The following is a 14,114-nucleotide window of genomic DNA, read 5'->3' on the forward strand; positions in this document are numbered from 1 at the left end:
AAGCGGCGGCTCCCCGCCTGCCCTCCCCTCCTGGCGGCCGGGGGGGTGTCCGGGGCCGGGACCGCGCGCTCGCCCCGGCCCAACCGCCCCGCGGCGGCCCCAGGCCCGGCCGGCGCCCCCGCCCTCCCCGCCGCCGGCGCCCCCGCCGCGAGCCTCGGCGCCCGCCCCCCACCACCCCCCCGCGCCCCGCCGCCCCGGCCCGCGCCGCCCTAGGCGGGAAGCGGCGGCCGCGCGCGGGCGGCTGAGGAGAGTCGAGGCCGGGGAGTCGCCGCCGTCCCCGCCCCCGCCCGGTCCGGCCGTTGCTCGCCGCCTGAACGAAGCCCCCGCCGGCCACCGAACCACGTCCTTACCACGGTGTTTGTATTTGCCGAGTTCGCCATTTCCACACACAACACAAACAAGAGTGGGGGGGGCCACCCCGAGGAAACAAGATGAAAACAAAACGAAAAAGGAGGAAAAAAAAAAAAAGAACACTCGAGGGTGACCCAAGCCACCGCAAAATTGAGGGGAAAATCTTTCAAACAAAATCGGATCCTGACGGAGGAGAGGGGAGCGGCGAGAGGAGGAAGGGGAGGACGGAGGGAGGGGGAGTCCGCCCGGAGCTAAAAAAACTCGAGAATCGCCCTTTAAAAAAAAAAAAAAAAAAAGGCCACGACCCTTCAGGGGTCCCGGGGGGCGTTGCCCGCTCCCCACCCCCGCGCCAAGGAGGGAAACCACCACCGGTCGCCGCTCCCCGCGCCGCCGCCGCCACCGGCTGCAGCTCCAGCCGTCCGGTCCGCCCGCTTCTCCCCTTTATATAGTGAGCCAACGAGCTGCGCGAGCCGCCGCCGCCGCCGCCGCCGCCGAGAGACAGGGCGGAGGGGGGAGGGAGGGGCGGAAAGGGCGGGGGCAGTGGTGGGCGGGGCCGAGCGCGAGAACACCGCGAGAGCCGCGTGCGCAGGCGCGTCGGGGCGGAGGCCGCCGCAGGCCGCGTCGTCGAGCCCTGTGGAGGGCTTTGTGAGGGGCGGGGCCGACTTAAAGTTGTGAAGTCGGCCCGCCGCCTCGCCAAGTCTCGCGTGATCACGTGGTCGGCACCTAGGCGGAAGTCTCGGCAGCTGCTTCGGGATAGTGAAGTGAAGTGAGGTCGTTCAGTCATGTCGGCCTTTTTGCGACCTGGTGGAGTCTAAGCCCACCAGGCGCCTCAGTCCATGGGGTTTTCCTGGCAAGAATACTGGAATGGGTTGCCATTTCCTTCCCCGGCTTATAGGGGCTCGCTAACTGTTGCCGGAGGAAAGGCATGAGTGCTGGTAACCCTGGAGTCCAGAGCTAGCTGGGGGACCGCCTCCTGAGGGGTGTCTATACGCAGTCCGGCGCTGGAGGGGCTCGAAGACGTGGAAGGGGCAGTGGCGGTCGCCCTGCTAGGCATGGCCGAGGAGAGCCGGTCACGTGCCCCACCCCGCCGCCCGCGCGCGCTCGGATCGTGGGCAGAGGTTCAAATGCGGAGTCATCTTTGAAGAGGAGCTCAGCTCAGATACCACGTTCGGAGGCGTGGGCACCTGCCGCCTGGGCTGGGTCTTTAGCTTGCAGAGTTGTACCGAGTTCCTAAAAGGGATGAAAGCTGATTTGCCGCCCCCCACCCCCCACCTTAACACATTCCAGAATCAGTGACACCTGAAGCCAGACGAGTTGTCCCCGCCAGTACATCCGCGAAGTCTCTGGGTTTCAAGTTTCCCAAAGGTCCGGGCTCTACTATCCCACATACTTTAAATGACTTCTCAAGGCAGTGGAAAAGGCCACCCCCTCCCTCCCCAACCCGAAACGGATCACCGGGATTATGACTGCACAAGTCTCCCCGGTTTATAAAAACGTTGCCCCAATTCACTGACCACGTGGCCAGGGCATATTAACATCTGAAATACTGGGCGTCTGACCCCCACTAACTGATACGGCCTGTTGCTCTAAGAGCAGGAAACGTTCTTGTCTTGGGGTGCAGCTCAATAGACATTTGACCTACTCTGCGGAAGCTAATCACCCGCCTTTATAGCAGCATTTCACACAACAGAGAATGTTCTATGTTTTAAAAGGTGGAACTTAACAGTACCTATTTTTTTTGTTCATAGGGAATTTCCAGAGACAGGGAATGTACTCTGGACAGATGAGGGAGTTTATGCTCAAAAGGCAAAGCAGAACAAAATGTCAAAGTTATATAGTCTCTAAGTTCATACTGGAGGATCATAACTTGCTTCTCAGTTCCCTGCAGGGTTGCTTGTTTGGGAGCATCAAAAGGAAAAAAATAAATCACAGAAAATGATAGTGTTCTTTATGTTGTTCAGCCGCTCACTTGTGTCTGACTCTGCAACCCCATGGATTGCGGCACATCTTTCATCTCCCGGAGCTTGCTCAAATTCATGTCCATTGAGTCGGTGATGTTCTCTTCTACTGGCATCCATCTTTCCCAGCATCAGGATCTTTTGCAGTGAATTGGCTTTTCCATCAGGTGGCCAAAGCGTTGGAGCTTCAGCTTCAGTGTCAGTCCTTCCAATGAATATTCAGGGTTGATTTCCTTTAGTGTTCTTTATACGTTATATAAAATTATGATTCTATCAACATTTGTAGTTCATTTAAATGTCAGGTGACCTTTAGCCAGAAAAGTTAAACCAATAGTTTCCATTTCTATTTTAAGACTTGCTGGTGCCTTATATAATACTGGCTGTTTGCCTGTGGAATCCCTCACTTTTCACCTCATTTTCTTTATCGCTTCATGTTCTTGAATGATAAGTATTCTGCAGTTAAAATTAAGATCATTGCAGACAGGGCATGGGGAAGATTTTATGAGATTTATTTGCCACAGAATTATTCCTTGAAGGAATTGATGATAGTTCTCTGGATCTGACATGTAAAATAATAGAATACAGTGACTGGGTTAAAAAGGTAGAAAACTGAGTTCAGGCCTCCATTTAAGACCTTCAGACTCCCTGGAGGCTCTGCATCAACCTCCTTTTACATACTGTACATTACAATAATACCTTGATTCATATTTACCCAAGTATCTCAGTAGTAAAGAATCCGCCTGCCAATGCAGGAGATGCCGGTTTGGTCCCTGGGTTGGGAAGATCCCCTGGAGAAGGGTATGGCAACCCACTCCAGCATTCTTGCCTGAACAGTTCCACAGACAGAGGAACCTGGCGGGCTATAGTCCATGACTTTGCACAGAGTGGAAGGCAGCTGAGCACGGCGCACTCACCTTCACCACTGCTCCTCTCCCATGACTAGCATCTAAGAAACCATCACGCATTCATTCCAATTAATTGTTTTCCAATATTCATTTAGCTATAATATGCCTTCAATCACAATATGTATATGTCAGCTAGTTTAATTCTGAAAAAGATGTTTTCTGATCTTGCACCAAAATTGTAGTTTGAGTAATTTGGAGGTCACAGCTGTCGACTTCACAAAACTGAAAATTTGTGAACAGAAAACCTCCCATGTAAGACTGGAGTTACCATCATATTTCAGTTGTTTTAATCTAAACTTTTTCTTTATACGTGAAAGCTTAAATAACTTTTCTAATTTTATCATCTCCTTATACCATATATGAAACATTTATACTGGATTTTCAGTTTGTGAATACATACTTTATAGCAGTCATATACTTAGATAGTAACCTAGTAGTGCTCTCTTGCCTCTAAATGAATCTTTTTTTAACTTCAAAATATTTTATGTTAGAGAATAAAAAGTTATTTATTTCTTTTAATATTAATATCTGTCTAACACTGAGTGTCAAAGAAAGAAAGAAAAGGAAAAACTCAATACCTAAATTTTAATATACCATGATCAGAGTGACACCAAACTTTAGTGTGTCCAAGCATTTAAATGTTTTACTGTCTAAATGACTATTAAGCAACAATACCAAGGAAAAAGAAAATCTAAAAAGACTACTCATTGGCTTAAAGTAAAATATCATTTTATAATTTCCCTTTAGCCTCTATCTTCTTAAATAATGATAAGTGAATAAAGCAAATTATGTAGTGTATATAGGCATCATGCAGCTAATATATGTTCAATAGTGTTGGTTTCTTTTGTGGGATACAGAAGTTGAGAGGAAAGATCTTATATCTCAAACTTGCTAATCCTAATGAAAGTCTTATTATAAAGTATACTGCATAGTTACAGCATTCATTCAAGGTATGAAAAGCACTGATATATTTCAGTCCTACCAAATATAAGTATATTCTGGTTTCACCTTATTTTTATTTGAGGTATAGTTGATTTATGATATTGTGTTTCAGGTATATATCAAAGTAATTCTGTTATATATATGTATTTTTTTTTACAGTTTTTTTCTATTATAGCTTAAGATATTGAGTATAGTTCCTTGTGCTATACAGTAAATCCTTGTTGCTTATGTATAGTAGTTTGTATCTGTTAATTCCATACTGCTAACTTATCCCTCCACCCTCCCTTTCCCGCTTGGTAGCCCTAGTTTGATTTCTATGTTTGTGAATCTGTTTTTGTTTTGTTAGGTTCATTTGGATCTTTTTTTGAGATCCCACATGTAAGTGATATCATATAATACTTCCTTTTCTTTGTCTCACTTACTTTACTAAGTATAATATTCTCTAAATCCATCTATGTTGCTGCAAATGGTGATATTTCATTCTTTTTTATGACTAAATAATATTCAGTGATATATATACACACACATGAACACACACACACAAATATATACCACCTCTTGTTAAGGCAGTCATTGGTTGGTGGGCGCTTGGGTGGCTTCCATGTCTTGGCTTTGTAAATAGTGCTGCCGTGAACATTAGAGTGCATGTATCTTTTCAAGTTAGAGTTTTCATCTTTTCTAGGTATATACCAGGAGTTGGATTGTTGGGTCATGTGGTAGCCTATTTTTAGTTTTGTCAGGATCCTCCATACTGTTTTTGATAGTCACTGCACCAATTTACATTCTTACCAACAGTATAAGAGGGTTCCCTTTCTCTACACCCTCTCCAGCATTTATTATTTGTAGACTTTTTGATGATAGACATTTTGACCTGTGTGAGATGATACTTCACAGTAGTTTTGGTTTGCATTTCTCTAATAATTTCATATTTTCTTTGGCCACCTGATGCAAAGAACTAACTCACTGGAAAAGACTCTGAGGCTGGCAAAGATTGAAGGCAAGAGGAAAAGGGGATGACAGAGGATGAGGTGGTTGGAAGGGAAACCTGGCATGCATGGGGTCGCAAAGAATCGGACATGACTGAGTGACTGAACTGACTGTCTAATAAATAGCAATGTTGAACATCTTTTCATGTGCCTGTTGGCCATCTGTGTGTCTTTTGACAAAGGTCTAGGACTTCTGCCCACTTTTGACTGGATTTTTTCAATATTGGGTTATATAAACTGTTTGTATATTTTGAATATTAGCTCCTTGTTGAGTGTGTTGTTTGCAAATATTTTCTCCCATTCTGTAGGTTGTCTTTTCATTTTGTCTCTGGTTTCCATTGCTGTGTAAAAGCTTTTCAGTTTCATTAGGTCTTATTTGTTTATTTTAGCTGTTATTTGTTTTGCCTTGGGAGACTGATCTAAGAAGATATTGTTACTATTTATGTTTGAGAATATTTTGCTTGTGTTCTCTTCTATGAGTTTTATGGTGGCATGTCTCATATTTAGGTCTTTAAGCCATTTTGAGCTTATTTTTGTATATGGTGTGAGGGAGTGTTACAGTTTCATTGATTTATATATCACTGTTTTGCTTGCCCAGCACTACTTGTTGAAGAGATTATCTTTTCTCCATGTTATGTTCTTTTATATTCTTTTTTTTGTAGATTAATTGACTGTAGTTGTGTGGGTTTATTTCTGGGCTGTCTGTTCTGTTCCACTGTCTGTTTTTTGTACCAGTACCATACTGCTTTGATACTCTAGCTTTGTAGTATTGTCAGGATTGTTTTGGCAGTCCTTGGTCATTCCATATAAATTTTAGGATTATTTGTTCTAGTTCTGTGAAAAATATCTTGGGTATTTTGATAGTGATTGCATTAAATCTGTAGATTGCTTTGGGCAGTATGGTCATTTTAACAGTGTTAATTCTTTCAATGTAATAACATGGGATATCTTTTCATCTTTCTGAATCATCTTAAGTTTCTTTTATCAGTGTCTTATAGTTTCTACACATAGCCACCTCCTTGGTTAAGTGTATTCCTAAATATTTTTTGGTGTAATTTTTAACAAGATTGTTTTCTTACTTTCTTTTTCTGATATTTTATTGTTAGTTTAAAGAAATGCAAATGGTTTCTGTTTATTAATTTTGTATCCTGCTACCTTGTTGAATTCACTTATTCTAATAGTTTTTGTGTGGAGGTTTTAGGATTCTTTATATAGAGTATCTTGTCTTCTGCAAATAGTGACAGTTTTATCTCTTCCCATCTAATTTGGATGCCTTTATTTCTTTTTCTTGTCTGATTTCTGTGGCTAGGACTTCAATATTATGTTGAATAGAAGTAGTGAGAGTGGGCATCCTTGTCTTGTTCCTGAATTTAGTAGGAAAGCTTCCAGGTTTTCATCATTAAATATTCTGCTGGCTGTGGATTTGTCATAAATAACTTTTATGATGTTGATATATGTTACCTCTCTACCCACTTTGGTGACTGTCAGATGCTTTTTCTGTGTTTATTGAGATAATCATGTGGTTTTTGTCTTTCCTTTTGTTAATGTGAAGTATCACATTGAACTGCACATGTTGAAGCATCCTGGTAACCATGGAATGAATCCAACTTGATCATGCTGTATGACCCTTTTTATATATTGTTGCATTTTAGATTTGCTAATATTTGGTTGAGGAATATTGCATCAAAGATGTATAATATTCTTTTTTTGTAATGTCTTTGTCTAGTTTTGGAATTAGGGTGATAATGGCTTCCTAGAGTAAATTTAAAGGGTGTTCCCTCTTTCTCAGTTTTTTGAAATAGTTTGAGAATGATAAGGATAAGTTCTTCTCTGTTTGGTAAAATATGCCATTCAAGCTGTCTGGTCCTGGGTTTTTGTTTGTAGGGAGTTTTGTTGTTTGTTTTTTCACACATTCTATTTCACTCATAGTGATCATCTGTTCAATTATGTTTCCTCTTGACTCTGTTTTGGCAAGCTATATGCTTCTAGAAACTTGTTCATTTCTTTAGGTCCACTTCTAGAAATTTGTCCATTCATTTTGTCCAACTTGTTGGCATAAACTGCATATAGTAATCCTTTTAAAAAAAATTCTGTGGTACCAGTTGTTATTTTTCCTTTATTTCTTAGTTTATTTGGGTCCCCTCTCTTTTCTTCTTGGTGATCCTGGCTAGAGGTTTGTTGATTATTTTTATCTTTAAAAAAAAAAATGGTTTTATTGACCTTTTCTATCTTCCAACGGTTTTATTGATCTATCTCTATTTTATTTATTTTCTCTCTGATCTTTGTTATTTCCTTCCTTCTGCTGACTTTAAGGTTTCTTTGTTCTTTTTCTAATTCTCTTAGGTGGTAGATTTCTTTGTTTATCTGAGATTTTTATGTTTCTTGGGGAAGGCCTGTATTGCTATGAATTCCCCTCTTAGTAGTGCTTTTGTTGAGTACCATAGCTTTTGTAACCTTGTGGTTTTATTCTTGTTTGTCTTGAGGTATTTTATGAAGTCTTATTTGGTCCCATCATTGACTCATTTGTTTTTTAGTAGCATGCTGTTTAGTCTCCATGTGTTTGTTCTTTCCCTGTTTTTCCTTATGTGGTTGATTTCTAGTATTATAACACTGTAGTCAGAAAAGATGCCTGAAATAATTCCCAACCTCTTGAATTTGTTGAGGCTTGTTTTGTGACCTAGTATGTGGTCTGTCTTAGAGAATGTTCCATGTATGCTTGAAAAGAATGTGTATTGTGGGTTTTGGAGGAATAGTGTTCTATAGATATCAATGAAGTCCAGCTGGTGTGTTATGTCATTTAGGAATGCTGTTGCCTTGTTGATTTTCTGTCAGGATGATTTGTCCACTGATGTATGTCAGTGGCATAGTAAAGTCTCCTACTATTATTGTATTCCTATCAATTTCTCCCTTTAGGTCTGTTAGTATTTGTTTTATATATTTAGGTGCTGCTATATTGGGTGTGTATATGTTAACAAGTATAATATCCTCTTCTTGTATAGATCTCCCTTTAATATTATATGTCATTATATAATATCTGTTAAAACTCAGCATTCAGGAAACTAAGATCATGGCATCTGGTCCCATCACTTCATGGCAAATAGATGGGGAAACAATGGAAACAATGACAGACTATATCTTTTTGGGCTCCAAAATCACTGCACATGGTGGCTGCAGCCATAAAATTAAAAGACACTTGCTCATTAGAAGAAAAGTTATGATCAACCTAGGCAGCATATTAAAAAGTAGAGACATTACTATGCCAACAGAGGTCCGTGTAGTCAAGGCTATGGTTTTTCCAGTAGTCATGTATGGAAGTGAGAGTTGGATTATAAAGAAAGCTGAGCACCAAATAATTGATGCTTTTGAACTGTGATGTTGGAGAAGACTCTTGAGAGTCCCTTAGACTGCAAGGAGATCCAACCAGTCCATCCTAAAGGAAATCAGTCCTGAATATTCATTGGAAGGACTGATGCTGAAGCTGAAACTCCAGTACCTTGGCCACCTGATGTGATGAACTGACTCATTTGAAAAGACCCTGATGCTGGGAAAGATTGAAGATGGGAGGAGAAGAGGACGAATGAGGATGAGATGGTTGGATGGCATCACCGACTCAATGGACATGAGTATGAATAAACTCTGGGAGTTGGTGATGGACAGGGAGGCCTGGTGTGCTACAGTCCATGGGGTCACAAAGAGTCAGACATGACTGAGCGACGAAACTGAACTGAATGTCCTTCTCTGATTTCTTTTATGTCCTTTGTTTTAAAATCAGTTTTTGCTGATATGAGTATTGCTACCCACCCCACCCCCACTTTCTGTTTCCATGTGCCTGAAATATCTTTTTCATCTTAACATTTTCAGTCCCTTGTGTTTTTCACCCTGAAATGAGTCTCTTGTAGGCAGCACATTGTAGGTTCTTGTTTAATCCAATATGCCACTCTCTGTCTCTTGATCAGAGCATTTAGTCCACTGACATTTGAAGTAATTATTGATAGTATGTGCTTACAACCATTTTAAACTTTGTTTTCTGGTTGTTTATGTTGTTCTTCTTTGTTCATTTCTTCTTTTTGTTTTTCTTTGATAGCCTGGTGATTTTCTTTTAGAGTATGCAGAGTTCTGTTTTTCTGTGTGTGTGTGTATGTGTGTGTGTGTGTGAATCTGTTGCATGTTTTTGATTTGTGGTTGCCACGATGTTCAAGTCTGTTGATCCATAACTATATCTGCTTGCTTGATGATCATATCAGTTCAAACACATTCTAAAAGACCTGGATTTTTATGCTCCCCTTCCCCACATTTTGTGATTTTGATGCCTAATTTTACATGTTTATGCTTAGCCTTGTGCTGAATGATTAACACAACACTTTTGCTTTTGGCTGTAGTTATAATCACTTTTACCAAAATTTTTATATTTTTGCCTTTTTTATTGGACTGTTCCCTTTCCAATAGATTCTTATTTCTTTTCTGTTTAAAGAAGACCTTTCACTATTTCTTTTAGGGTTGGTTTGTGCGTTTGAGTGTGCTCAGTCATGTCCAACTCTTTGCAACCCTATGGAGTATAGCTTGCCAGACTCCTCTGTCCATGGAGTTTTCCAGGGAAGAATGCTGGAGTAGGTTGCCATTTTCTCCTCCAGGGGATCTTTCTGACCGGGGGGTCAAACCCATGTCTCTAGTACCTCCTGTGTTGGCAGATGGATTCTTTACCACTAGTGCCACTGGGAAAGCCCAGGGTTGGTTTAGTATTGCTGAATTCTTTTTGTTTTTGCTTGTCTGAGAAACTCTTTATCTCTCTATTCTAAATTCTTCTGTTTTAAATATTTTGAGTCATAGAGTAGTCTAGTTTGCAGATTTTTCCCTTTCAGGACTTCAGCTATATCATGCCGCTCCCTTCTGGCCTACAGAGTTTCTTCAGAGAAGGTTTCACTCAATTTTTAGGCTTTTACAAAAAAAAAATGTTGATTTCCACATGCAGTAATTTTTGATCCAGTGTATAAGAAATTGGCTGACCACACAAATCATTTCTATTCATGTTCTCTTCCTCCCTTCTCACTTATAGTTTGAAATTGCTATTCCATTCCTTAAAACAGCAAACTAACTTGCAGTTTCTGTATACCAAGATATAAAGTAGCCTGTGGTGGCTTAGCAAAAATGAATTAAATTAGTTTATCAGAGTACAGAGTCTTTGTGGAATCAGGCTTGACTGTCATTACTGTATGACCTGCAATAACTAAGCCTCTCTGTATTGATAGGACCACTACATATGAATATTGGGAAGGTCAAAAGTACTAGAAAGTGCTTTAATAAGTATTTGGTGGTAAGTAATTTATTAATTATTATTACCAATTATTTATTGGTTTATATTATTAATTATTAATAAGCAATTTATTAATTATGGTAAGTATACAACAGCTATATCAATGACATTCAAACAGGTGGAATGTCTTTAACTCAGCTGTAGAACACTACCATTAGATTTTAATAATGATGCCAATGGCCAATGATTACTTTTCAACAAAAACTTTGGCAAAGCTTTAGTATTTCAAGTGGTAAATACAAAATATAATTATGTGCTATCATGAGTTAAAACTTAAGGTGAATGATAATTTATTGGTTGAATTCATCAAGTTGCTTAGTTACTCATGTATCCAATTATATATAGCTAAGTTACATGTGAACTTGCCCATTTATAGTCCTAGTTTTAGGACTCTGACCCACAGCTATATGGCAAAAATATGGAAAGATGTATATGCAGGAATATTCATTGTGAGACTGATTGTAAACTGAGAGAATAGAAATAACCCACATGTGCATTTAAGGAGATTGGTTGAATGAACAGTAGATTAGTGTGCACTATGACAAGAAATGAGGAATATCTCTATATACCATTATGGAATGATCTTTGGAATCTAGTGTTGAGTGAAAAAAGGAAAGTATTCTTTGTATGCTACCTTTTAAGAAATAACCATAAAATATGCACATATATGCTTGCTTACATTAAAAATTAGAAAGGGAAAGATAAACCATAATTTTTTTAAAAGTAAGGTTACCTATAAGGACAATGAGAAAATAGTGTATAGAGGACAGGAATAGAAGCTGGCTTATACAAATATACTGAATTATTTAGATTTGACTCTGGAAACAAATACTTTACTTATAAAACAAAATTAACTTTTGAGAAAAATCCCAAAATTGAAAATAAAATGAAGCAGATTATTAACAAGATGTTCCATAACACACAGAGAAGAACTTTTTCAAGTGACTTTAAAAACACAGTAGTTAAAAAAAAGAAAAAAAATTTTAAAAATAAATAAAAACGCAGTAGTTAGACTGTATATCTGCAGTGGGATATTCTCTAAGGACAAACATATCAAAAGATTATTTTCACTGTTCTTAGTGATTTTATTGGTGGTAGTAATGTTACATATGTACTCTTTTTTTTACTGTGATGTGTAAGATAAAGAAAATGAGTAATTTATATGATGTTCTAATTAAAGAGGAGAGTGAAAAAGTTGACTTAAAACTCAACATTCAGAAAACTAAGAACATGGCATCCAGTTCCATCACTTCATGGCAAGTAGATGGGGAAACAGTGGAAACAGTGAGAGACTATTTTTGGGGCCTCCAAAAGCACTGCAGATGGTGACTGCAGCCATGAAATTAAAAGACACTTGTTCCTTGGAAGAAAAGCCATGACCAACCTAGACAGCATATTAAAAAGCAGAGACACTTTGCCAACAAAGGTCCGTCTAGTCAAAGCTATGGTTTTTCCAGGAGTCCTGTATGGATGTGAGAGTTGCACTATAGAGAAAGCTGAGTGCTGAAGAACTGATGCTTTTGAACTGTGATGTTGGAGAAGACTCTCGAGAGTCCACTGGACTGCAAGGAGATCCAACCAGTCCATCCTAAAGGAAATCATTGAACATTCATTGGAAGGACTGATGCTGAAGCTGAAACTCCAATACTTTGGCCACCTGATGCAAAGAACAGACTCATTGGAAAAGACCTTGATGCTGGGAAAGATTGAAGACAGGAGGAGAAGGGGACAAATGAGGATGAGGTGGTTGGATGGCATCACCGACTCGATAGACATGAGTTTGAGCAAGCGCTGGGAGTTGATGATGGACATGGAAGCCTGGCGTGCTGCAGTCCATGGGGTCGCAAAGAGCTGGACATGACTGAGTGACTGAACTGAACTGATTATGCCATCCCTATCATTCTTGAGAAGCTGGAGTCCCAACATAGAAGAGATTATGATTTAAAATAGAAGAGACTGAGTGAAAATTCTATAGTCTTGAATTTGAAATAGAGGTATCATGAGGTAATTTGTATTAAATTTTTATCCCTGGTTCTGAAAAAGCCTAGAAACAATAACCAAGCTAGTAGCAATGAGTACACCTAGTACCTAGATTATGATACTTCAAGACGAGTTTTCCTTGGAGAAATATCTTACTCTGATTCTAGGTCAAGAGCAGGAAATGTCTTTTTTTTTTTTAAGCAACTAAAACCCAAATACAGTATATTTTAACTTGTATACATAGTTCTGAAAAAGCCTACACACTTCACTGGTGATTAGCCCAATGTACATGAGAACTTCTAGCTCCAGATTATAATCTTGCAGTACCATTTTCCACTAAAAGGAATCAGAACTGTTTGAAAACAGTTCTGACTCCAGGACTGGGGTGAGAAAAATACTAATTTTAACCAAATGAAATTGCCTTATTGCCGTGTGTGTGTGGGTACTCAGTTTTGTTGGACTCTGCAACCCCATGGAACTGTAGCCCGCCAGGCTCCTTTGTCCATGGGATTGTCCAGGCAAGAATACTCGAGTGGGTTGCCATTTCCTCCCCTAGGGGATCTTCCTGACCCAGGGATCAAGCCTATGTCTCTTGTGTCTCCTGCATTGGCAGGCAGATTCTTTACCGCTGAGCCACCTGGGAAGTCCTTTTAGTATGGCCCTACCTAATACAGAATGAATCTGGAATATCTTTTCATACAGCTAGCACTGAAATATATTAGTTTGCTAGATCTGTTGTAACAAAATAGCTGTTGTAACAAAACTGAGTGACTTAAGCAACAGAAATGTATTGCCTCATAGTTCTGGAAGCTTTAAGCCTAAAATCTAGGTGTCAGCAGGGCCATGCCCTGTTTGACACTCTGGTTAGAATCTTTCCTTGCCTCCTCCCAGCTTCTGGTGTGGCTAGCAACCCCTGGAATTACTTGTATCAATAAGATAGTTCTTGCAGCAAGTTGAACTCCATCAAATATTTATATTCATTAATTTATACTGCTGCTAAAAAAAATGAAAATTCTGATTGGTCACCATTGGAGAGTGGTAGGGAAACAATTCATCATCTTGAAGATTGGTAAATAGTCAAGCATTTCCAGCCTTTCCTATGAATTGTACACCAAGTATCAAATAGTAGATGTCCTGGTTTGACTGGTAGCCTCCCAAAAGATATGTCCATGTTCTAATCCTTATTTATGTTACCTTATTTGGAAAAAGGGTCTTTGCAGGTATAATTAAATTAAGGATTTTGTGATGAGATCATTACCATGGTAGACCCTAAATTCACTGGCAAGTGTCTTTATAAGGGACAGAGAAATGAACACACAGGGGAGGAAGAGGAAGTGTAACCACAGTGGAAGAAATTGGAGCAGTACAGCAACAAGGAATGCCAACGGCTAACAGAAGTTGGAAGAGACAAAGAACAGATTTCTCCCTTACAGCCTCTGGAGGAAGTGTGTCCCTGCCAACATTTTTGTTTTGGACTTCTGGCCTCCAGAACTATGAGAATAAATTTCTGTTGTTTTTAAGCCACCACGTTTGTGGTTATTACAAAAGCCTCAGGAAACCAGTACAGTAGATAAGAGGATGTTTCTCTTTAAAGAAGTAGCTAAAAGCGAATAAAGAATCATAGAATATCACCGTTTCCCAACCTCTAATGAATTAAGAGATAGAGATGTTAAGCACTGGC

The 14,114-nt window shown here is 40.0% G+C and overlaps 1 protein-coding gene and 1 long non-coding RNA gene across 3 annotated transcripts in view; one reads left to right on the plus strand and one right to left on the minus strand.

The window, feature by feature from the left end:
* Nucleotides 1-858, minus strand: part of GTF2A1 (general transcription factor IIA subunit 1) — a 35,294-nt gene extending 34,436 nt beyond the window's left edge. The window contains exon 1 of the mRNA XM_065941910.1: nt 351-858. Coding sequence (XP_065797982.1) covers nt 351-380 — 30 coding nt within the window. The 5' untranslated portion in view covers nt 381-858. The remainder of the gene's footprint in view (nt 1-350) is intronic.
* LOC136172472 (uncharacterized) overlaps nt 1-14,114 on the plus strand; it is an 83,298-nt gene that overhangs the window by 1,522 nt on the left and 67,662 nt on the right. The gene's annotated exons all lie outside the window — the stretch shown is intronic.

The sequence above is a fragment of the Muntiacus reevesi genome, chromosome 7, assembly GCF_963930625.1.
Source record: "Muntiacus reevesi chromosome 7, mMunRee1.1, whole genome shotgun sequence".
NCBI classification, from domain to species: domain Eukaryota; kingdom Metazoa; phylum Chordata; class Mammalia; order Artiodactyla; family Cervidae; genus Muntiacus; species Muntiacus reevesi.